At 37.3% G+C, this 14,853-nt stretch overlaps 1 protein-coding gene across 1 annotated transcript in view; it reads left to right on the forward strand.

Annotated features, from left to right (window-relative positions):
• Positions 1-1,815: 1,815 nt before the first annotated feature.
• cfap299 (cilia and flagella associated protein 299) overlaps positions 1,816-14,853 on the forward strand; it is a 60,520-nt gene continuing 47,482 nt past the window's right edge. The window contains exons 1-2 of the mRNA XM_053654055.1: positions 1,816-1,960; positions 5,204-5,334. Coding sequence (XP_053510030.1) covers positions 1,850-1,960; positions 5,204-5,334 — 242 coding nt within the window. The 5' untranslated portion in view covers positions 1,816-1,849. The remainder of the gene's footprint in view (positions 1,961-5,203; positions 5,335-14,853) is intronic.

The following is a 14,853-nucleotide window of genomic DNA, read 5'->3' on the forward strand; positions in this document are numbered from 1 at the left end:
AAATAAATAAATAAATAAATAAGAAAAAGAAAGAAATAAAGAAAAAAGTACAATATTTATTAATTCTGAACAGATTTACATCAGATCTGCAGGGAACACAGGACAAGAGGTGGGAATAATGTACAACCTGGATGGGATGCTAGTCCATCTCAGTGTGTTGATAATGTTGTAATATAATGTCTCCTGAAAGGCAAGTAGAAAAAACAACCTTCTAAATGGCTAGACAATTCATTTTATGAGCTTTACAGAAAATCCAGCAAATAAGAATCGATGTTGTTGCAAAAAAGTCACAGAAATGAAGCCAAAATTAATTTGAGTAACTCCAGACCTGAAACAAGGTAAGGACAGACTCTCAGACTCTGGACATGTGTTGTACTGTTATTATTTATATATATTTTGAAAGAAACCACAGAGTTGACATTTTCCTCTAAACATGTAGTCCTGTACACTTTTACTTAGGTGACATAATGCTTGCTGGATACTTTCTTCTACTTCCAGACATGTTTTATAGCATAGTTCAGCACAAGTTTATACCAAAGTTGAGTCATTCACAATCTTCAGTATACGACTGAGGAAGAACATATGAGCACTTTCAACATTCCCCACATACAGTATGCACATAACACAGGCCTACAATCTTACATAGGAGCCTGACCCATAGAAATGTCTGCTGAGCCATTTATTTGTTTTCTAAACCCTGTTGGAGGAGGGGCAGCAACTGTAACCTGAGCTTACGCAAAATTCATAAGAATTATAATGAGCAAGAGTGACTTCATTGGATGTCATAAGAATGAAGTGGTAAGAAAAGCTACAACCACAAACGCAGTTTTAATCGTAACCATTTGTAACCTGAATATGCACTGACTCATACAAATTCTTACAAACTTTCGATCATGCAACCATATGTTATATAGTAGGATGATATGCTTTTTTTTTGTTGTTGATGGCCAAAGTGGCTGTAAACCTTTACAACATTTATGTGACATGATGTCCACATAGGAGTAAGACCAACATTCTGCATAAATGTCAACCATATTGTCAACACTGTTACTCATTCTGTTGAAAGGGTATACAAAATAAAAGAAAGATTTTTTTTTTTTGTCTGTCTCCATTATTTCTACCTTGGATTGCTTATTAACATGACACTGAATGTTGCTGGAATATGGTGAAAAGCACCTCTTCTGTTTTTAGGAGCTAAATGTGAAACCTGACTTTTATCACTTATGTTTAAGATCATTGATTTTTTTTTCTCCTATGAAACTCTACTGTATCTGCATTAGCAATGTCTGCCTGTGATGTCGGAGAGGCACACATCTGCTAACTTCCCACAGGAATAACGAAATACCAACACCAACCAACAAATTAGCAACAGAATCACTAAGCACATAAATATTTCAATATAAACATATTTAATGCATGGAGTTTTCCTTTAATAAAGCTAATGTTTGCCAGACGTACTTAATCATGAACTAGAGATTAAAACATAGTGGCAAAAACTATGATTTAATGATTAATTCACCAACTCTGGCACATATTAAGCCAATTACAAAGTAATACTCTACACAAGGTAGTTTATAGTATTAAGATGATCATGTTTGTCAGGTTTCTCAGAGAGGGTCCTGATAAAAATCTATTTGTAAACTTTATATATATATATATATATATATATATATATATATATATATATATATATATATATATATAATGGAGTGAAAACTTTAGTTATTTAATTATTAAATGGGTTAATTAATTGTTACATTAAATGTAATTTGTTGTGCTTGTGCTTAAAGGAACCAATCTGGTCACGTGGCCCCGTTGCTATGGAAATCACCTATTGGTTGCAAACAAAATGGAGAAAGACGACGCTAAGACGGATCTAGATGAAGCTGTAAACGAATTTCTTACTTACGATGAGTATTTAGACTCAAAGATAACGCCGTCAGATCTTTATTACCTCGAGGTAATTTTAAACACTTCAGTTTTGTTTCATTTTCTTCCCAGGTTTACTAATTTCATGTTCCAAGTTAACGTTCTTTCTCCCTCTGTAAGTTACACCTCCAATATGGCGTTTTTGTCAACCGAGCTAGCAGAAAAAGCAAAAATGATTAAAATAAATAAACAAGTAAATTAAATTAAATGAAAACATTAATGCAGCGCTAACTGTTAGCTCAGTACTTTGTCCTCAGTGTTGGTGAGTAATTATAGTTTCTTCGTAGGTAATTGAACTACATTGGTTATTAATTGAGCAGGTCATTAGCCTGTTGTGACACTAGAGGGCGCCACGAAAGAGCTAAACCTTAAATTCTGGCACTTACCTGAAAGGAAGTGCAGAAATGTGTATATGACCATATATGGTGTCCAATGTATGCCATATAATGGTCTATGGATTTCACTATGGATATAGTCATGTATGGCGTCCATTAAATGATGCGAATATCACTTATATGTGACATAATGTTTATAACAAGTATCCACTTTCAAATAGATATCTACACAAGACTGTATATCCACATATGGGCCTAGATACAGAAATAAATGGGGGGGGGGGGGGGGGGAGTATGGTGATTATGTAAAATATAATATAAAAATACATGCAGGCTCTAACCGACATCAGTATGTTCCATATTTACACTTTTATTGTGGCATAATTTGTTACATGCCCTGAATATAAATTCAGTATGAGCTATGCAATAAACATTCGCTCATAAGCTAGAGGTAGATCAATTTATTGTACTCAGGTGTTGCTAAATATAAAAATGGTAGAATATTAATATATATATATATATATAAAATAAATATATTATATTATCCATCCATCCATCTTCTATACTGCTTATCTTACTGGGTTGCAGGGAACCTGGAGCCTATGCCAGGGAGCATCTGGCATAAGGCGGGGTACACCCTGGACAGGGTGCCAATCCATCGCAGGGCACACTCACACACACACATTCACACACCCATTTATACACTATGGACACACCAATCAGCCTACCATGCATGTCTTTAGACTAGGGGAGGAAACCGGAGTAGGAAACCCCCACAACAGTTCATCCTGGGTTTAGTTTTATAGTAAACTGAGACTAACTTTAGTCCTGTTACTTCTTTTATTTGAAATCGGAATATAAATTTAAATAGAGGATTCAATTTACTTACATCTGTGCTGGTTTCCAAAATAGCACAACAAAAGAATTCCTTAAAGTTTGTATGTTGTTTTCACTCAAACGGAAAGAGAACAAAGTATCTATAGTGACCGGTCCTAAGAGTACCATTTTTCAATTGTTTAATCTAACCCATGACACCAATTCATCCTAAACAAAAGTGTTTATGATCACTGATAACTAGGATCATAATTCAGGGTTGAAAATATAATGTATAGGAAGGTAATATTCTTCAAGCTAGGTATGTTATCCCATGGTATCATTCTTTGACTTAAGCTCACTGTGTCACTAGAGTCTTGCATACTGTATTGCATAATCTAACAATATCACTACATTTATGATATCAGGTAACAACTTAGTACTTTCCCTTGCTCCATCATCATATCTACTTCATCCAGAATGAATAAGCAGCAAAAGTCAACCTAAGCAAGCATCTGTATTTTGGGTCTTTTTAAATAACTTGTGTTGCAGGTACTTCTGCCTAGTATGAATCCTGGGAATGTTCTGCCTAGGCCCCCAAGGACCCAAGTCAGATTTCCAAATAACATTTTTCCATCTGACTGCTTGCTTACTTGGGATTTGTTAATGTGGTGCTCAGGAGATGAGGTTTATAAATAATTCAAACATTAGGTGGAGGAATTGTTCGCAATAGTGAACTCATTATGTGTTTTGTTAACTGTGATTACCCCAAGGGGACGGTTTCAGACACATGTTAGGGATCATTTTTCATTGGCCAGGGCTCACTTTGGGTTACAGGAATGTGTGTGTCCTAAACTATATGGTTTCACATATTCTCAACAGTGACTTTACTGCTGTCATTCCAAGACATAGCCTCTTAATTGATGTTGAATTAGCCTTTATTGAGTTAATTATCCTTTGGTAAGTCATTGTATTATAAAGCTTTATACCACAGTGCTGTTAAATTCTTGAATTTGATTGGTCAGAAGGTATTCTATAACTTCCTATATCAGCAGCTCAGACAGTAGTTCAGGCTGCAAGGCAACTCACAGGTTTATATTAATGCACTTGTTCAAATATATGATTGTTTCTGTAGTAAAAACTAATACAGGGAGTTGTGTGATGGATGTTCCCAATCTGCGGCTTATAATAAGCTTTCTGTGAGGAGACATTTATTTAACATTTATGGACAGGGTTTCCAGCCTCAGCACAGTAACAATCAGTAAGTTTTGCAACTTCTATCTCTGTTGACTTTCCTCTCAAAGCACACGGTGAAAACACAGATCTTAGATGCAGTGGTGTTATTTGCTGAACGTGGCTTGAGACTTGTTTTTTCAAGAGCCAAATAGCTCTCCATGTTAAAAACATTTGAATTATAGGATGAATGTACGCCCAACTTCAACTGTATGAAAGCTATCACATGATTTTTACATTGAGTCTGCAGCTTGTCACCATATTTTCTAATTACAAACCAATCAGTTCCTCATAATGATGGTAAATATTTGACTCCAGCACATGATAAATCAGATCTCAAATTTGCTTGTGAAATAGGAGAGATGGACCTTGCCACCTTCCTTTCCACTAAACACATGGCCTGCTGGACTCACTAGTTTATAGTTTCTTCAGATATTTAAATGATCACAGGAGACTTTGTACCACCTCAAAATGCTTGAAACAATTTTGCTGTCTTTAGATTCAAATTAACAGTTTCCACTTTTTTCCCCACATCGCTGCTGTTTCCTAACCAGTCGGGCTTTGCCAACTCATTTCCCCATGGCCACATAAAAGCAGTCCTTTTGTTTGAAGGCCCAAGGAATCTTCCTTAGTCATGTGGCTATTGCATGATCCATGCTGGCTCGACTAACTGACGTGGCAGAAATCCTTGATCCAGAAGGCTATGATGCATCTTAAGGATGGCATTTTAGCACCAAATTACACCAAACTGTCACCAAACTATATGTAATGCAAACTGTTTGCAATGTGTTGACTTAAAGTGGATAGGCTTGATCACTTGATTCACTGAGTTGTAAGCACCCCCACCTCCTGGCCTGTGCAGAACTCACCAGATCTGATTATTGCTCTTTCAGGATGAGAAGTTGGCTCGCCAGGTGGTGGAGCTGGGCCTCAGGGGCACTGGCGAGGTCTGGAAGAGAGAGGAATTCGAGAGCAGGAAAGCAGCTGCTCAGCCCTCCAGGCTCTCCAAAAGGAGCGAGCAGAAGTAAGTTAATGTGTGTTGACTGCAGAGAGGGATGATCTTCACACCATTGTGTGACCTTGAGAGTGAACGTTTGCCATTGTGTTTTCCAGTAAGTTCATAAGTAACATGTTTATTCTACATTTTAAGGACAATGATCTGTGTAACAACATAATGTCAGTAAAGTGTGTATGTTAGGCCCATTTGAGGTATAATTCTGGATATTGAGAGTAACATTAAACTGGAAGTGTGGTAAAGAACCTGTCCACTGCTAGTAGAAAAGAAAAAGAAAAACAGAAAAAAATGCATTCTACAGTCCTGTTTGATTAAAGTTGGGTCATGACCGAACATTATGCTATCAGCTGGAATGAAATGACAAATTTAAAGAGAGTTTACATCAGTTTGTGTCATGCTATATGAAGGCATTTGTCCAAAAAATGTCACCGGATGAGTCTCGTGTGATATTCTAGGACTATGTTGCCTGGACTGGGATAAGAGTAAAAGCAGTGCTTTCTGTGTGTTTGTGGGAGTTTTGGGATGCCGTAAACTTGGACTCGCACTCGGCGATGATTGCATAGTTGGTGTGGTCGGTCTTCAGGAAACATTTTTGGAGCACTATATTTGTGTTTTCTCTGGCTGCTTGCGGCCAGCTCCCCTGCCTAAACCACCTGTAGACGTGTCTCTTTGGCATTCGACCCTACTAAAACATGGTTAGACATTCTTGGTTTCAGTTTAAGTAAAGTAATACATCAAAATCAAAATGCTGATTGAAAAAAAAAAAAAGTTGCTGAAAATAAAGTCAAAAGACAAGCAAGCAAAGAGCTCCTTTATAGTCTAGGCTTATCTTGGTCTAAGTGCTGACCTTGATCTTATGTTTAAATCATTTGAACTTTGAAGACACCTTAAATTTCATAATTGTTGCTACAATGACTTTGTCTTTAGCCCAACATAATCATATTTTAGGTTTGAAGTAGGAAGGTTTGCATCAAAAGCATGGCGGTTGATAGAAGGCTATTTTGAGCTTTAGCTATTTTTAATCTTTTATCTATGGAGTCTGACAGGACTGCTGAAACCATATTGTTATACTGTTAAGGCTAATGAAAGGATCTCCTTGTAGAGAGATTTGGAACTGCACTGAGAATGACTATCACATGTGGTTATTGATTGCCCTGTGCCCCTTTAAAAAGGGTGATGCAGTAGCACTGTGTACTAGCTCTGTATTTATGTAAGTGATAATAGTTCCAATAGTGCTAAATGGGGCAGAATAATGATTTACATCTCTGCTGTGACATTTATACGAGCATCATGATGAACACGATATGTTACATAACATACAGTCTTAATATTATCTGACATGGTGAGCAGTGTATCATCTATTTTGCCAGACACTGCAGAATTAAGCTGTGCATAAGCAAGTTTTATGAGTCAGCCACTAACAGGATGTTTTCATCATTTGGATATTCCAAGAACTGCTGTTTTCACGAGTGCTTTTTCTCTCGTCTTTTGCGTAAGATTTGCTCCTCTCTATAACTCTCCTCATTCTTTCCCTTCCCCTTTCTCTCTTTCTTTTCTGCAAGCCCTCACATTCTCGGAGAGCTTTAGTGCCTGCAGGTGTATAAATAGAGCTGTTTTCAATTAGGATAAGCTTTGCCCATAGCGTGCATCTGATCAATGAATGCCCTTGCACCTGTGGTAATAAAATACTAAGGGAAGAGGGAGATTGTGCAGTGAATGCTAATCAGATGTTGCCCTTTTGTTACCCTGCTAAAGGCTAGTATATAACATGCTCCATTTGACAGCTTTCTGTGGAGGTATCTTGCCAGCAAAGTGTGAGACGAACAAACGAAGGGATTTTGCTTTGAGAGGACTTGTGTGAAACTCAAACCTCCACCCAATGAAGAAAACGTGAATGAAAGAGATGCCTGAATGAATGATGGCTGTTTGGGTGAATAGAGGTTCTGCATTTAGTTATGACTGCATTGAATCATGGACAACAGTAAACTCAAGGTTTTCCTTTTGTGTGATTAAACGGAGGCCGGGGACTGTTTGAATAACTCAGCCTCCCCTTGCCAGCTCTCTCTTTATTTCTCTCTTTCTCTCTCTGTCTTTCTGTGGCTTTCTGTGACAAATACAAATGAATCAAATATATTAAAAGATATTTTCACAAAGTAGATTTGAAGTGTTAGATTTGGAACCTATCCGTGTTTGTCTCTAAGAGCACACAGTCAAAAACACACTGTGCATATAGTAATTGGCATACTGTTTAGATTAACACACAGTATCTAGACTAGAATATCAACTCAGAGCCCACTCTTCACGTTTACAATTCACAGTATCTTCACAAATCTACGACTGCTAGCCTTGGATAAAAAAAAAAAAAGGTACAGGGTCACGCAGGTCTCAAAGAGCCAAGAAGAGGCCTGGTGGTTTAACAGTGTACTGATATGACGTACTGGCATGAGCTCCAAAACCCGCAGTTTGGCTAGTGCCCAGCATTAAATGTCAGCAGATGCCGTGACCTTATGCGCCCATAGCGGGCACTTATTTCCCTGCAGCAAGCTACCACAGTCATGCTCTTTGTCCATTGTTTTGCTCATTCCAAAAAAAGGCCTCCGCAAAATTCTGGTCTTTCTACCTCAATGGCCGGAGGAGCCATCCTTCCTTGGCCAAGTAAAACTCTGCAGCGAACGTACACTGTACACACGCACCCCGAGTGTTAATCCCTCGTCTGCATAGGCTGAAATAGGACCCTGTGTTTTCAAGGCATAGACAAGTAGGCCTGTACGAAGATGCCATGGTGTTCAGTGGTTCCTGGCATCAACGGTTAGGTCAATATGAGGCATTTTCATTTTTTACTAAAGTGGAACAATGCTAAAATTATTTAGCACTGCTCCACTTTTAGCACAAATTCAAAGGTTTCTGAAAATATGAATAACTGAAATATCGTCTCTGTCACATGGCTTTCGTGTCACAGCTCTGTTCACAGCACCTGCCATGATGTGAAACATTTAAATTGATTTTGCATGTTTCTTTCCATTTATATTGTTTATTGGCAATAAACATTTATATTGCCAATAAAATATATTTAAAAACATGTATTGTTTATTTTAGAATATTTTTTATAGTTGTATTATAAAACAACTACTTGTCATGGGGAAATGAGACAACATTTGCTTTTAATGAAAAGATAACAAGAGTTAAGTATTTTATTCAGCATTATAACACTATTAATCAGCCCAACTGGTTTCTTATGAGAAGGTTGAATATGTAAAAGTGCCACCAATTACGACCATTTACGTTTTTTTCAGGATAGAACAATGGAACAGCTTTAGCAAAAATGAATTGTGTGTCTTGGATAATAGTCTTTTCCCACCTTTCATTGCTGAATGTTCCTGTTGAATGGAACTGTATTTAAATCAGCTGAACAAATATCTGTATTCACTGGGTTTAAATGCCAGCACTCTCGTTCAGCTTGTTAGCGTTGAAAAGAACTCAAAAATTGGCAATAGCCGCTTCCTTGATAGATTTGCAATGCATCAAGGCAATCTGGAACAAATGTTCTTTTTAAAATTGTGTATACGCATGTGTCTTGAATGCGGTTGATAGCTGTGAACGTGCTATGAGCTGTTTCGAATGAAACTTGGCGGTGCAGAAATTAGCTCGGCACATGTGTGCTCAAACCAGAGGCCTGAAGGATAACAAGTTCATTTTAGTGTGATGGAGCTCTTGTCACGAAACTAGCACTACAACTTGTTTTTGTATGATGAAAAACATGGGAGGACATGTCAGCAAACCTGATCTACGGTTTACGATTTGGTAAAGGAAATAAAAATGTGCTGAGCCTTGTTTAGCACATTTACAATTAGAGCACTTGTCAGACTTGGATGGATTTTTAATAATGTTGGCAGTGGACACAAGTACTGCTATCATTCTGTACTTCTCTACCACATGACTCAAAAAACTGGCTCTAGTATGCTTTACCTTACAACTCAAGTGAATGAATCATTAAAATCCACTTGTCTTTAAAAGGACACTAGTTGTGATGTTCAATGGGCTTTAATTAAGAAGACCTCATTTATCAGGCTCTTCTGAATTACTACAAACCAGATTGCCAGATGACCAGACCTCAGTTAGCTTTGTCCTACAATCATCTGGCCCTGTGCGCTTGTGATCATTTTCACCACCACATGTAACAACTATGTGGTCAAGACTTAAAGATGGTTTCATTTACTCTGCTCTTGTAACTGATTAATCTTCATTGAATCCATATCAGCTTAGACATTAAGGGACCTAATCAGTGCTCACTCAGAGTTAATACGTTCTGAAAATGGTCACCAAACTAATTCTACCGGAATTCTACTGGATTCAAAGGAAGGCAGGCTGAATTTCTGTTATGGCCATAATGAAACCATCTGTTTGCTTGTTCTGCTTTTAACCATTTCCTCCCTGCGTGCCATTTGTCATGTAAGCAGCATTTTGTGATGAGGGGTCCAATTTGGCGGAGCGGTGCAGCGCTTTTTCCACCCACCCACTCTGGACTTCTTAGTAAAGCGTTTTTATTAGGAACTGTTACAGTGGTTAGTGACCACGCAGAGGTAGGCAACGTATTCATCTTTATCCTTTACATTACACTCCAAGGCCTATGATGTGTGATGACTCATAACCCGGCCTCCAGTATCCCAGAGCAGAGGTGGAAGTGTTTTTTACATTATATATCTGCACGGCAAAGACAAAAGACAGTACTGTCATCATCTGTTTTGTAGTTCGACCCCCCCTTTACAAATGGTGGATGTATATGATGGAATCTGCAGCAAACTCTAGCTCTTATGTTAAACGATTTCTCATGTAACACTTCCAAATGAAAAGGACCACCTTTAAGTTTCCGTTGTGATTGCATGGGATACTACTGAAAAAGTATTGATGAACCAAATTACTGAAAATGGTACAATCCTATAATTTACTGTAACTGTTACTAAGTAATCTGCTGCTGAAGTTGCTGTAAGCCTGTTCCCACACAAAATGTATCTCAAAAATGTTCATAATCAATTAAGTATATAATAAAAAATGGCTTTGTATTGTATTTTTTCCCTATCACTAAGTTCCATAGTTGATTTCATAGGTCAGCAGGAAGGAATTTTGCTTTGACTACTATTACACAAATAGTTATAAATAGCAATGTTCCTTTCTTTTGCTTTTTTCTTTAATTTATTTCCATCTTCATGGAAATGAGCCATGAAGAAAGTGATGCACTGTGAGCTAATTCAGAAACTGGGGGCATAAAACTAATGAAACTAATTTAGCATTGTGTTTCATTTTTGACTCCATTAAACCTAATGTTCAGTTTAGAGCTTAGCAATGAGTGTTCCAAAGACCCAAATCATCTTTTTCATCTCTTTTACTTTATGCCAATATAATTGTACCTTTGTGTCCTTTAACAAAAAAGGGGGGGGGGGGGAGTCATTTTTAACACAAATTTTGAGTCTTTTTTTGTTGTTTCTTTTTCTATAGGGTGTAGGAAAAGTCAGGAACCAATGAGAGTAAAACTACATATACTTAAATTTGTATTTGTTATTTACAGCATATGCTTTAAATGTTAACCCTTATGCTCTGTGAATATTCTCAGCTGCTGTACCATGTTTTTGCGGATTTTGCTCAACATATATGGACCATCAAATTTGCTCAGCATATTCCCATTGGTTCCTGACTTCTCTGGCACCCTGTATAATGCATCAGATCTAAAATCAGTGTAGAAACCTGCAAAGAAAAATGTGGTGCTTCTTATTCTCAATGTCAAATTAGTTATTCAGATGACTAGGATTCATGGTGCTTTTAAGTTACAGTGTGGTAAATGGCCACCAAGCTAGAGTATGATTAGACGCTCTTACAAGCTGATGAGGCTAAACCCACAAAGCCAACATGTGCAAAGCAGATTAATGTAATAACCCATGGTTGTGTGTAGTGGAGGAATATAGCTCCTGAATGTGAGCTATAGCTGGAGTCATGTTTAGGTCTTTAATAGTATATTATTATAGGCCTGAAAATGAATCAATCATAATTAACTATGGAAGATTCATTAAAGAGACACACCAAAATCGACAGGCAAGTTCATACTTTCTGTCTGAAAGTATTCAATCATCTGACACAAATTAAGTGAAGACTGAGACATTATATAATTCTCTTTGCTCGCTGGACTGCTTATGAAGTGGAACTTAGTCAGATTTCTATCCTAGACTCATTTAATTTGAAAAGGAAAAAGTCTCATAAATGTATTATGTTAAAATGAGGTACAAATTATTCCGCTTGGAAAAAATGTAACAAAGGATTAACTAATGCCTATGTTAATAACAGACAGCAAAACTTTAGTTACAGGCTTTTAAATGCAAATCAGTAGGTACAGGGAAAAAACAAGGATTATGTTATTAAATATCTCTTGTGTCTAAATGTATGACAGCTGTGGGACTCATTTACAGGGCACCTTCTACTTTCTAACACATACATGAAGAGTTAGTAATGAGGGTAAAACAGGGAGTACAGCATGTGTAATTGATACATTTGGCTCAATTTAATCAGAGGTGACAGAGGATTTCCAAAAAAAGAGAGTTAAGTAAATTGTCATGCTGTGTGGAATTTCCCTTGACGTTCAACAGACCAAAATAATATTTTCCATAAGATTCTTTTCACCCAAGTACCCTCAGGAAAAATATTCCAAGTACTGTAAGTGCTGATTTTTTAGAAATCACTGTATTTTTTAAAGTTGCCATCTGCCTGGCTATTGAGCGCAATTTTTTTCTCATAAAATAAAAAAAATAAAATAACAAAAAACTTCACACATCTGTCACTCCCTGAAATACCTCTTCAGGGAATCCCTTCTTTTAGGCTAATCCACGTGAGTCATTTGTTAGCAGATTGCTGGCGAAGCCACGATTTTATGATGGATGTCAAACATTTTCCAACTAAGGGATTTTAATGAAATTTCATCAATAATGGTTGAAATGATTTGCCGTAACAAATTTCAGGGTGGAAGACGAGACAGCGGCATTTGATGATAATTAGGATTTGGTTAGTATCGAATTTGTTTGACGTAGGTGATAGAATAGCAGAGAGTTAGTGCTTAGGGCAGTGCACTGTATTGAATTTCTTTTATTATATTCCAGGCGTTAAACACTGCCTCTCCTCTCAGCTGTACAAACAGATAGTAAATTTGAGCTAGAGCACAGCTCGAAGATAAATCATTATTGAACATGTTGGTCAGTGCAAAGTGAGGGGAGTGCTACAGGAAACACCTTTTGTCATGCACTTTTGCTTATTTTGCTGGGCTTCAGTCTCTCAGGTCCTTAACAGTGCTTAAATATGGTTGCCTTGTGATTTCTTAGTTTTGGAGGAGGTTTTTATTTATTTATTTATTTTGCCTTTGGCAGTATAGTAAGTTGTAGAAGAACACTAATTTGGCCACTCTCAAATCATTTGCAGTTGCCATAACATTAGAGGAAAAGGTCCACGTGGAAGAAGGTTGAATGTAAAATACAGCTTAAACATCTGCTTGAGGTAGGAGGATTTATGAGGAACTTTGGCCTTCTCATGCTAGTGGTCATCTGTCCAAAGCAAGCAGCTCTCTCCAAATCCTGTTTATCCTGTGCTTTCATGCAAGAGTGAAAGGAGAGAGAGAGAGAGAGAGACAGAGAGAGAGAGAGAGAGAGGCAGGGGGGGAGGGGGGCAAGGATCTGAGCATCATCATTTATCCCAACACACAAAATAATACATTTGTGACTATAAATATACTTTACAATGTATCATGTAAGCATTTGAGAAAAGAGTGAAGACCTCAGTCATCACCAAACTGCTAGTGCTTTCTGCCACCAAATGAGTTTTTTTTAGCAGGAAGACAAATGTCTCTTATATCACGTCTATGTATTAATCATTAACATTTTTTGTAGATTGTTTGCACATCTCGGCTCTTGCCAGCTCTTTACTTTCATGAACTGTTAGACCAGATTGTAACAAATGGAGTCATCCAGCCAAAGTGTTTTTGATGCATCTGCCAGCGTACAGCTGAATGGAACATATTAGATATGCCAAAGCATTTGCTGAATAAATTGTTTGAAAGATTATTACAGGATGGAATGGGTCCCACGAATCTGTCTCGCCCGTAAGCATCCCCTCACGCTAATGCGTTGTTTATATTGCTGTAAACACATTCAGAAATAGTTCATAGATCCTCTGGCTCCACTGACAAGCTGTTTACCCCCAGCAGAGACTGTAATACTCTGTGGAGGGTCCATATTAGGACAGAGCCTTATTTCTATCAAGTTTTATTTTAAGGTCTTCACATGTACTGTATTTGCAGTGTAAAGTCTGTGAATTCCACATTACAGTTTTTCATGTCTTTCAAGCTTGTAATGCTGTGATAGCCCTCATGGTAACTTCATAATTGATAATCCTGTTTGATTGATTCAGTCTCAGTTTTAATTTAATTAGTCTACTGAGCACAAAACCACGCATAGCCAGTTGCACACACATTAATATTTTAATAATAATGCTGTAGCCAATAATAATGGCTTTAATTTGTATAGTATGCTTCACAAAGGAGAAAAATAAAACAACATTCAGAATAAAATTAGTCAGCAAAATATAAATGTAGACAAAAATATATATATGCATAAACACGTACTGTAATGGTACTTGTTTATGCAGCTCTCTTTTTTTATTAAATAATGAAATGTATTATTTATTTATGGGAACAAAAATACTCTAAGGACACTTATATGCACTTATATGCATTATTTAGTCCAGTGTGTTAACCTCCTCTATGTGGTTTGTTTAGGCAGGTGAGAACACAGTAATCACACTTGCCCATCAAAACAACTTGATTGAGGTATGTGTTGGCCTGATTTCAAGCATTGAGAAAGTGATTCAACACATGATCGACCCAACTGCAGAAAGCAAACCAAAAACGTGTATTGGGGGTTGTGGGTGGCATTTTACTGAGATGTGAGCTGTTATACTGGCCCTTTTAATTAGTTTAACTCTGTGCAGTGTGAATGTCCAACACTGGCAAATAGCCTGATAGGTTAGTTGTTTTTTTGTTGTTGTTGTTGCTTTTTTTTTTTTTTACAGTTACCTCTAAATCAGAAGTAAGCAGTTAGATTTGACATAGGGCTAAATTCTCCAAGAGCAAATACTGTTTTGGCCACTTTTTCTTTATTAGGTGATAAAATATTCCCTATATGTATCTACACACTGCAGTAGATTTTGATGGTTGAACAGCATTTCATTCTTTGTCAACACATTTTACAGTTACATTAAAATTATGTATCTTGGTTGGGTGGGTGTGACAGAAAACACCCAGGGTGTGAAACCTCGCTGCTAGGTAATGATCCTGGCTCTAAATGTTGAGAGTCATCCAGGCAAACCTATAATAGTAATTTACAATGAGCACTGGTGGGGTTGGATTTCGTGGGGGTAAGTCTTTCATCATTATGCATCCACACCCATTTATTTAACCTTCCTTTTTTGGGGGCAATTCCCACTCAGTAGCTAGCTCTC

The sequence above is a fragment of the Ictalurus furcatus genome, chromosome 22 (assembly GCF_023375685.1).
Source record: "Ictalurus furcatus strain D&B chromosome 22, Billie_1.0, whole genome shotgun sequence".
NCBI lineage: Eukaryota > Metazoa > Chordata > Actinopteri > Siluriformes > Ictaluridae > Ictalurus > Ictalurus furcatus.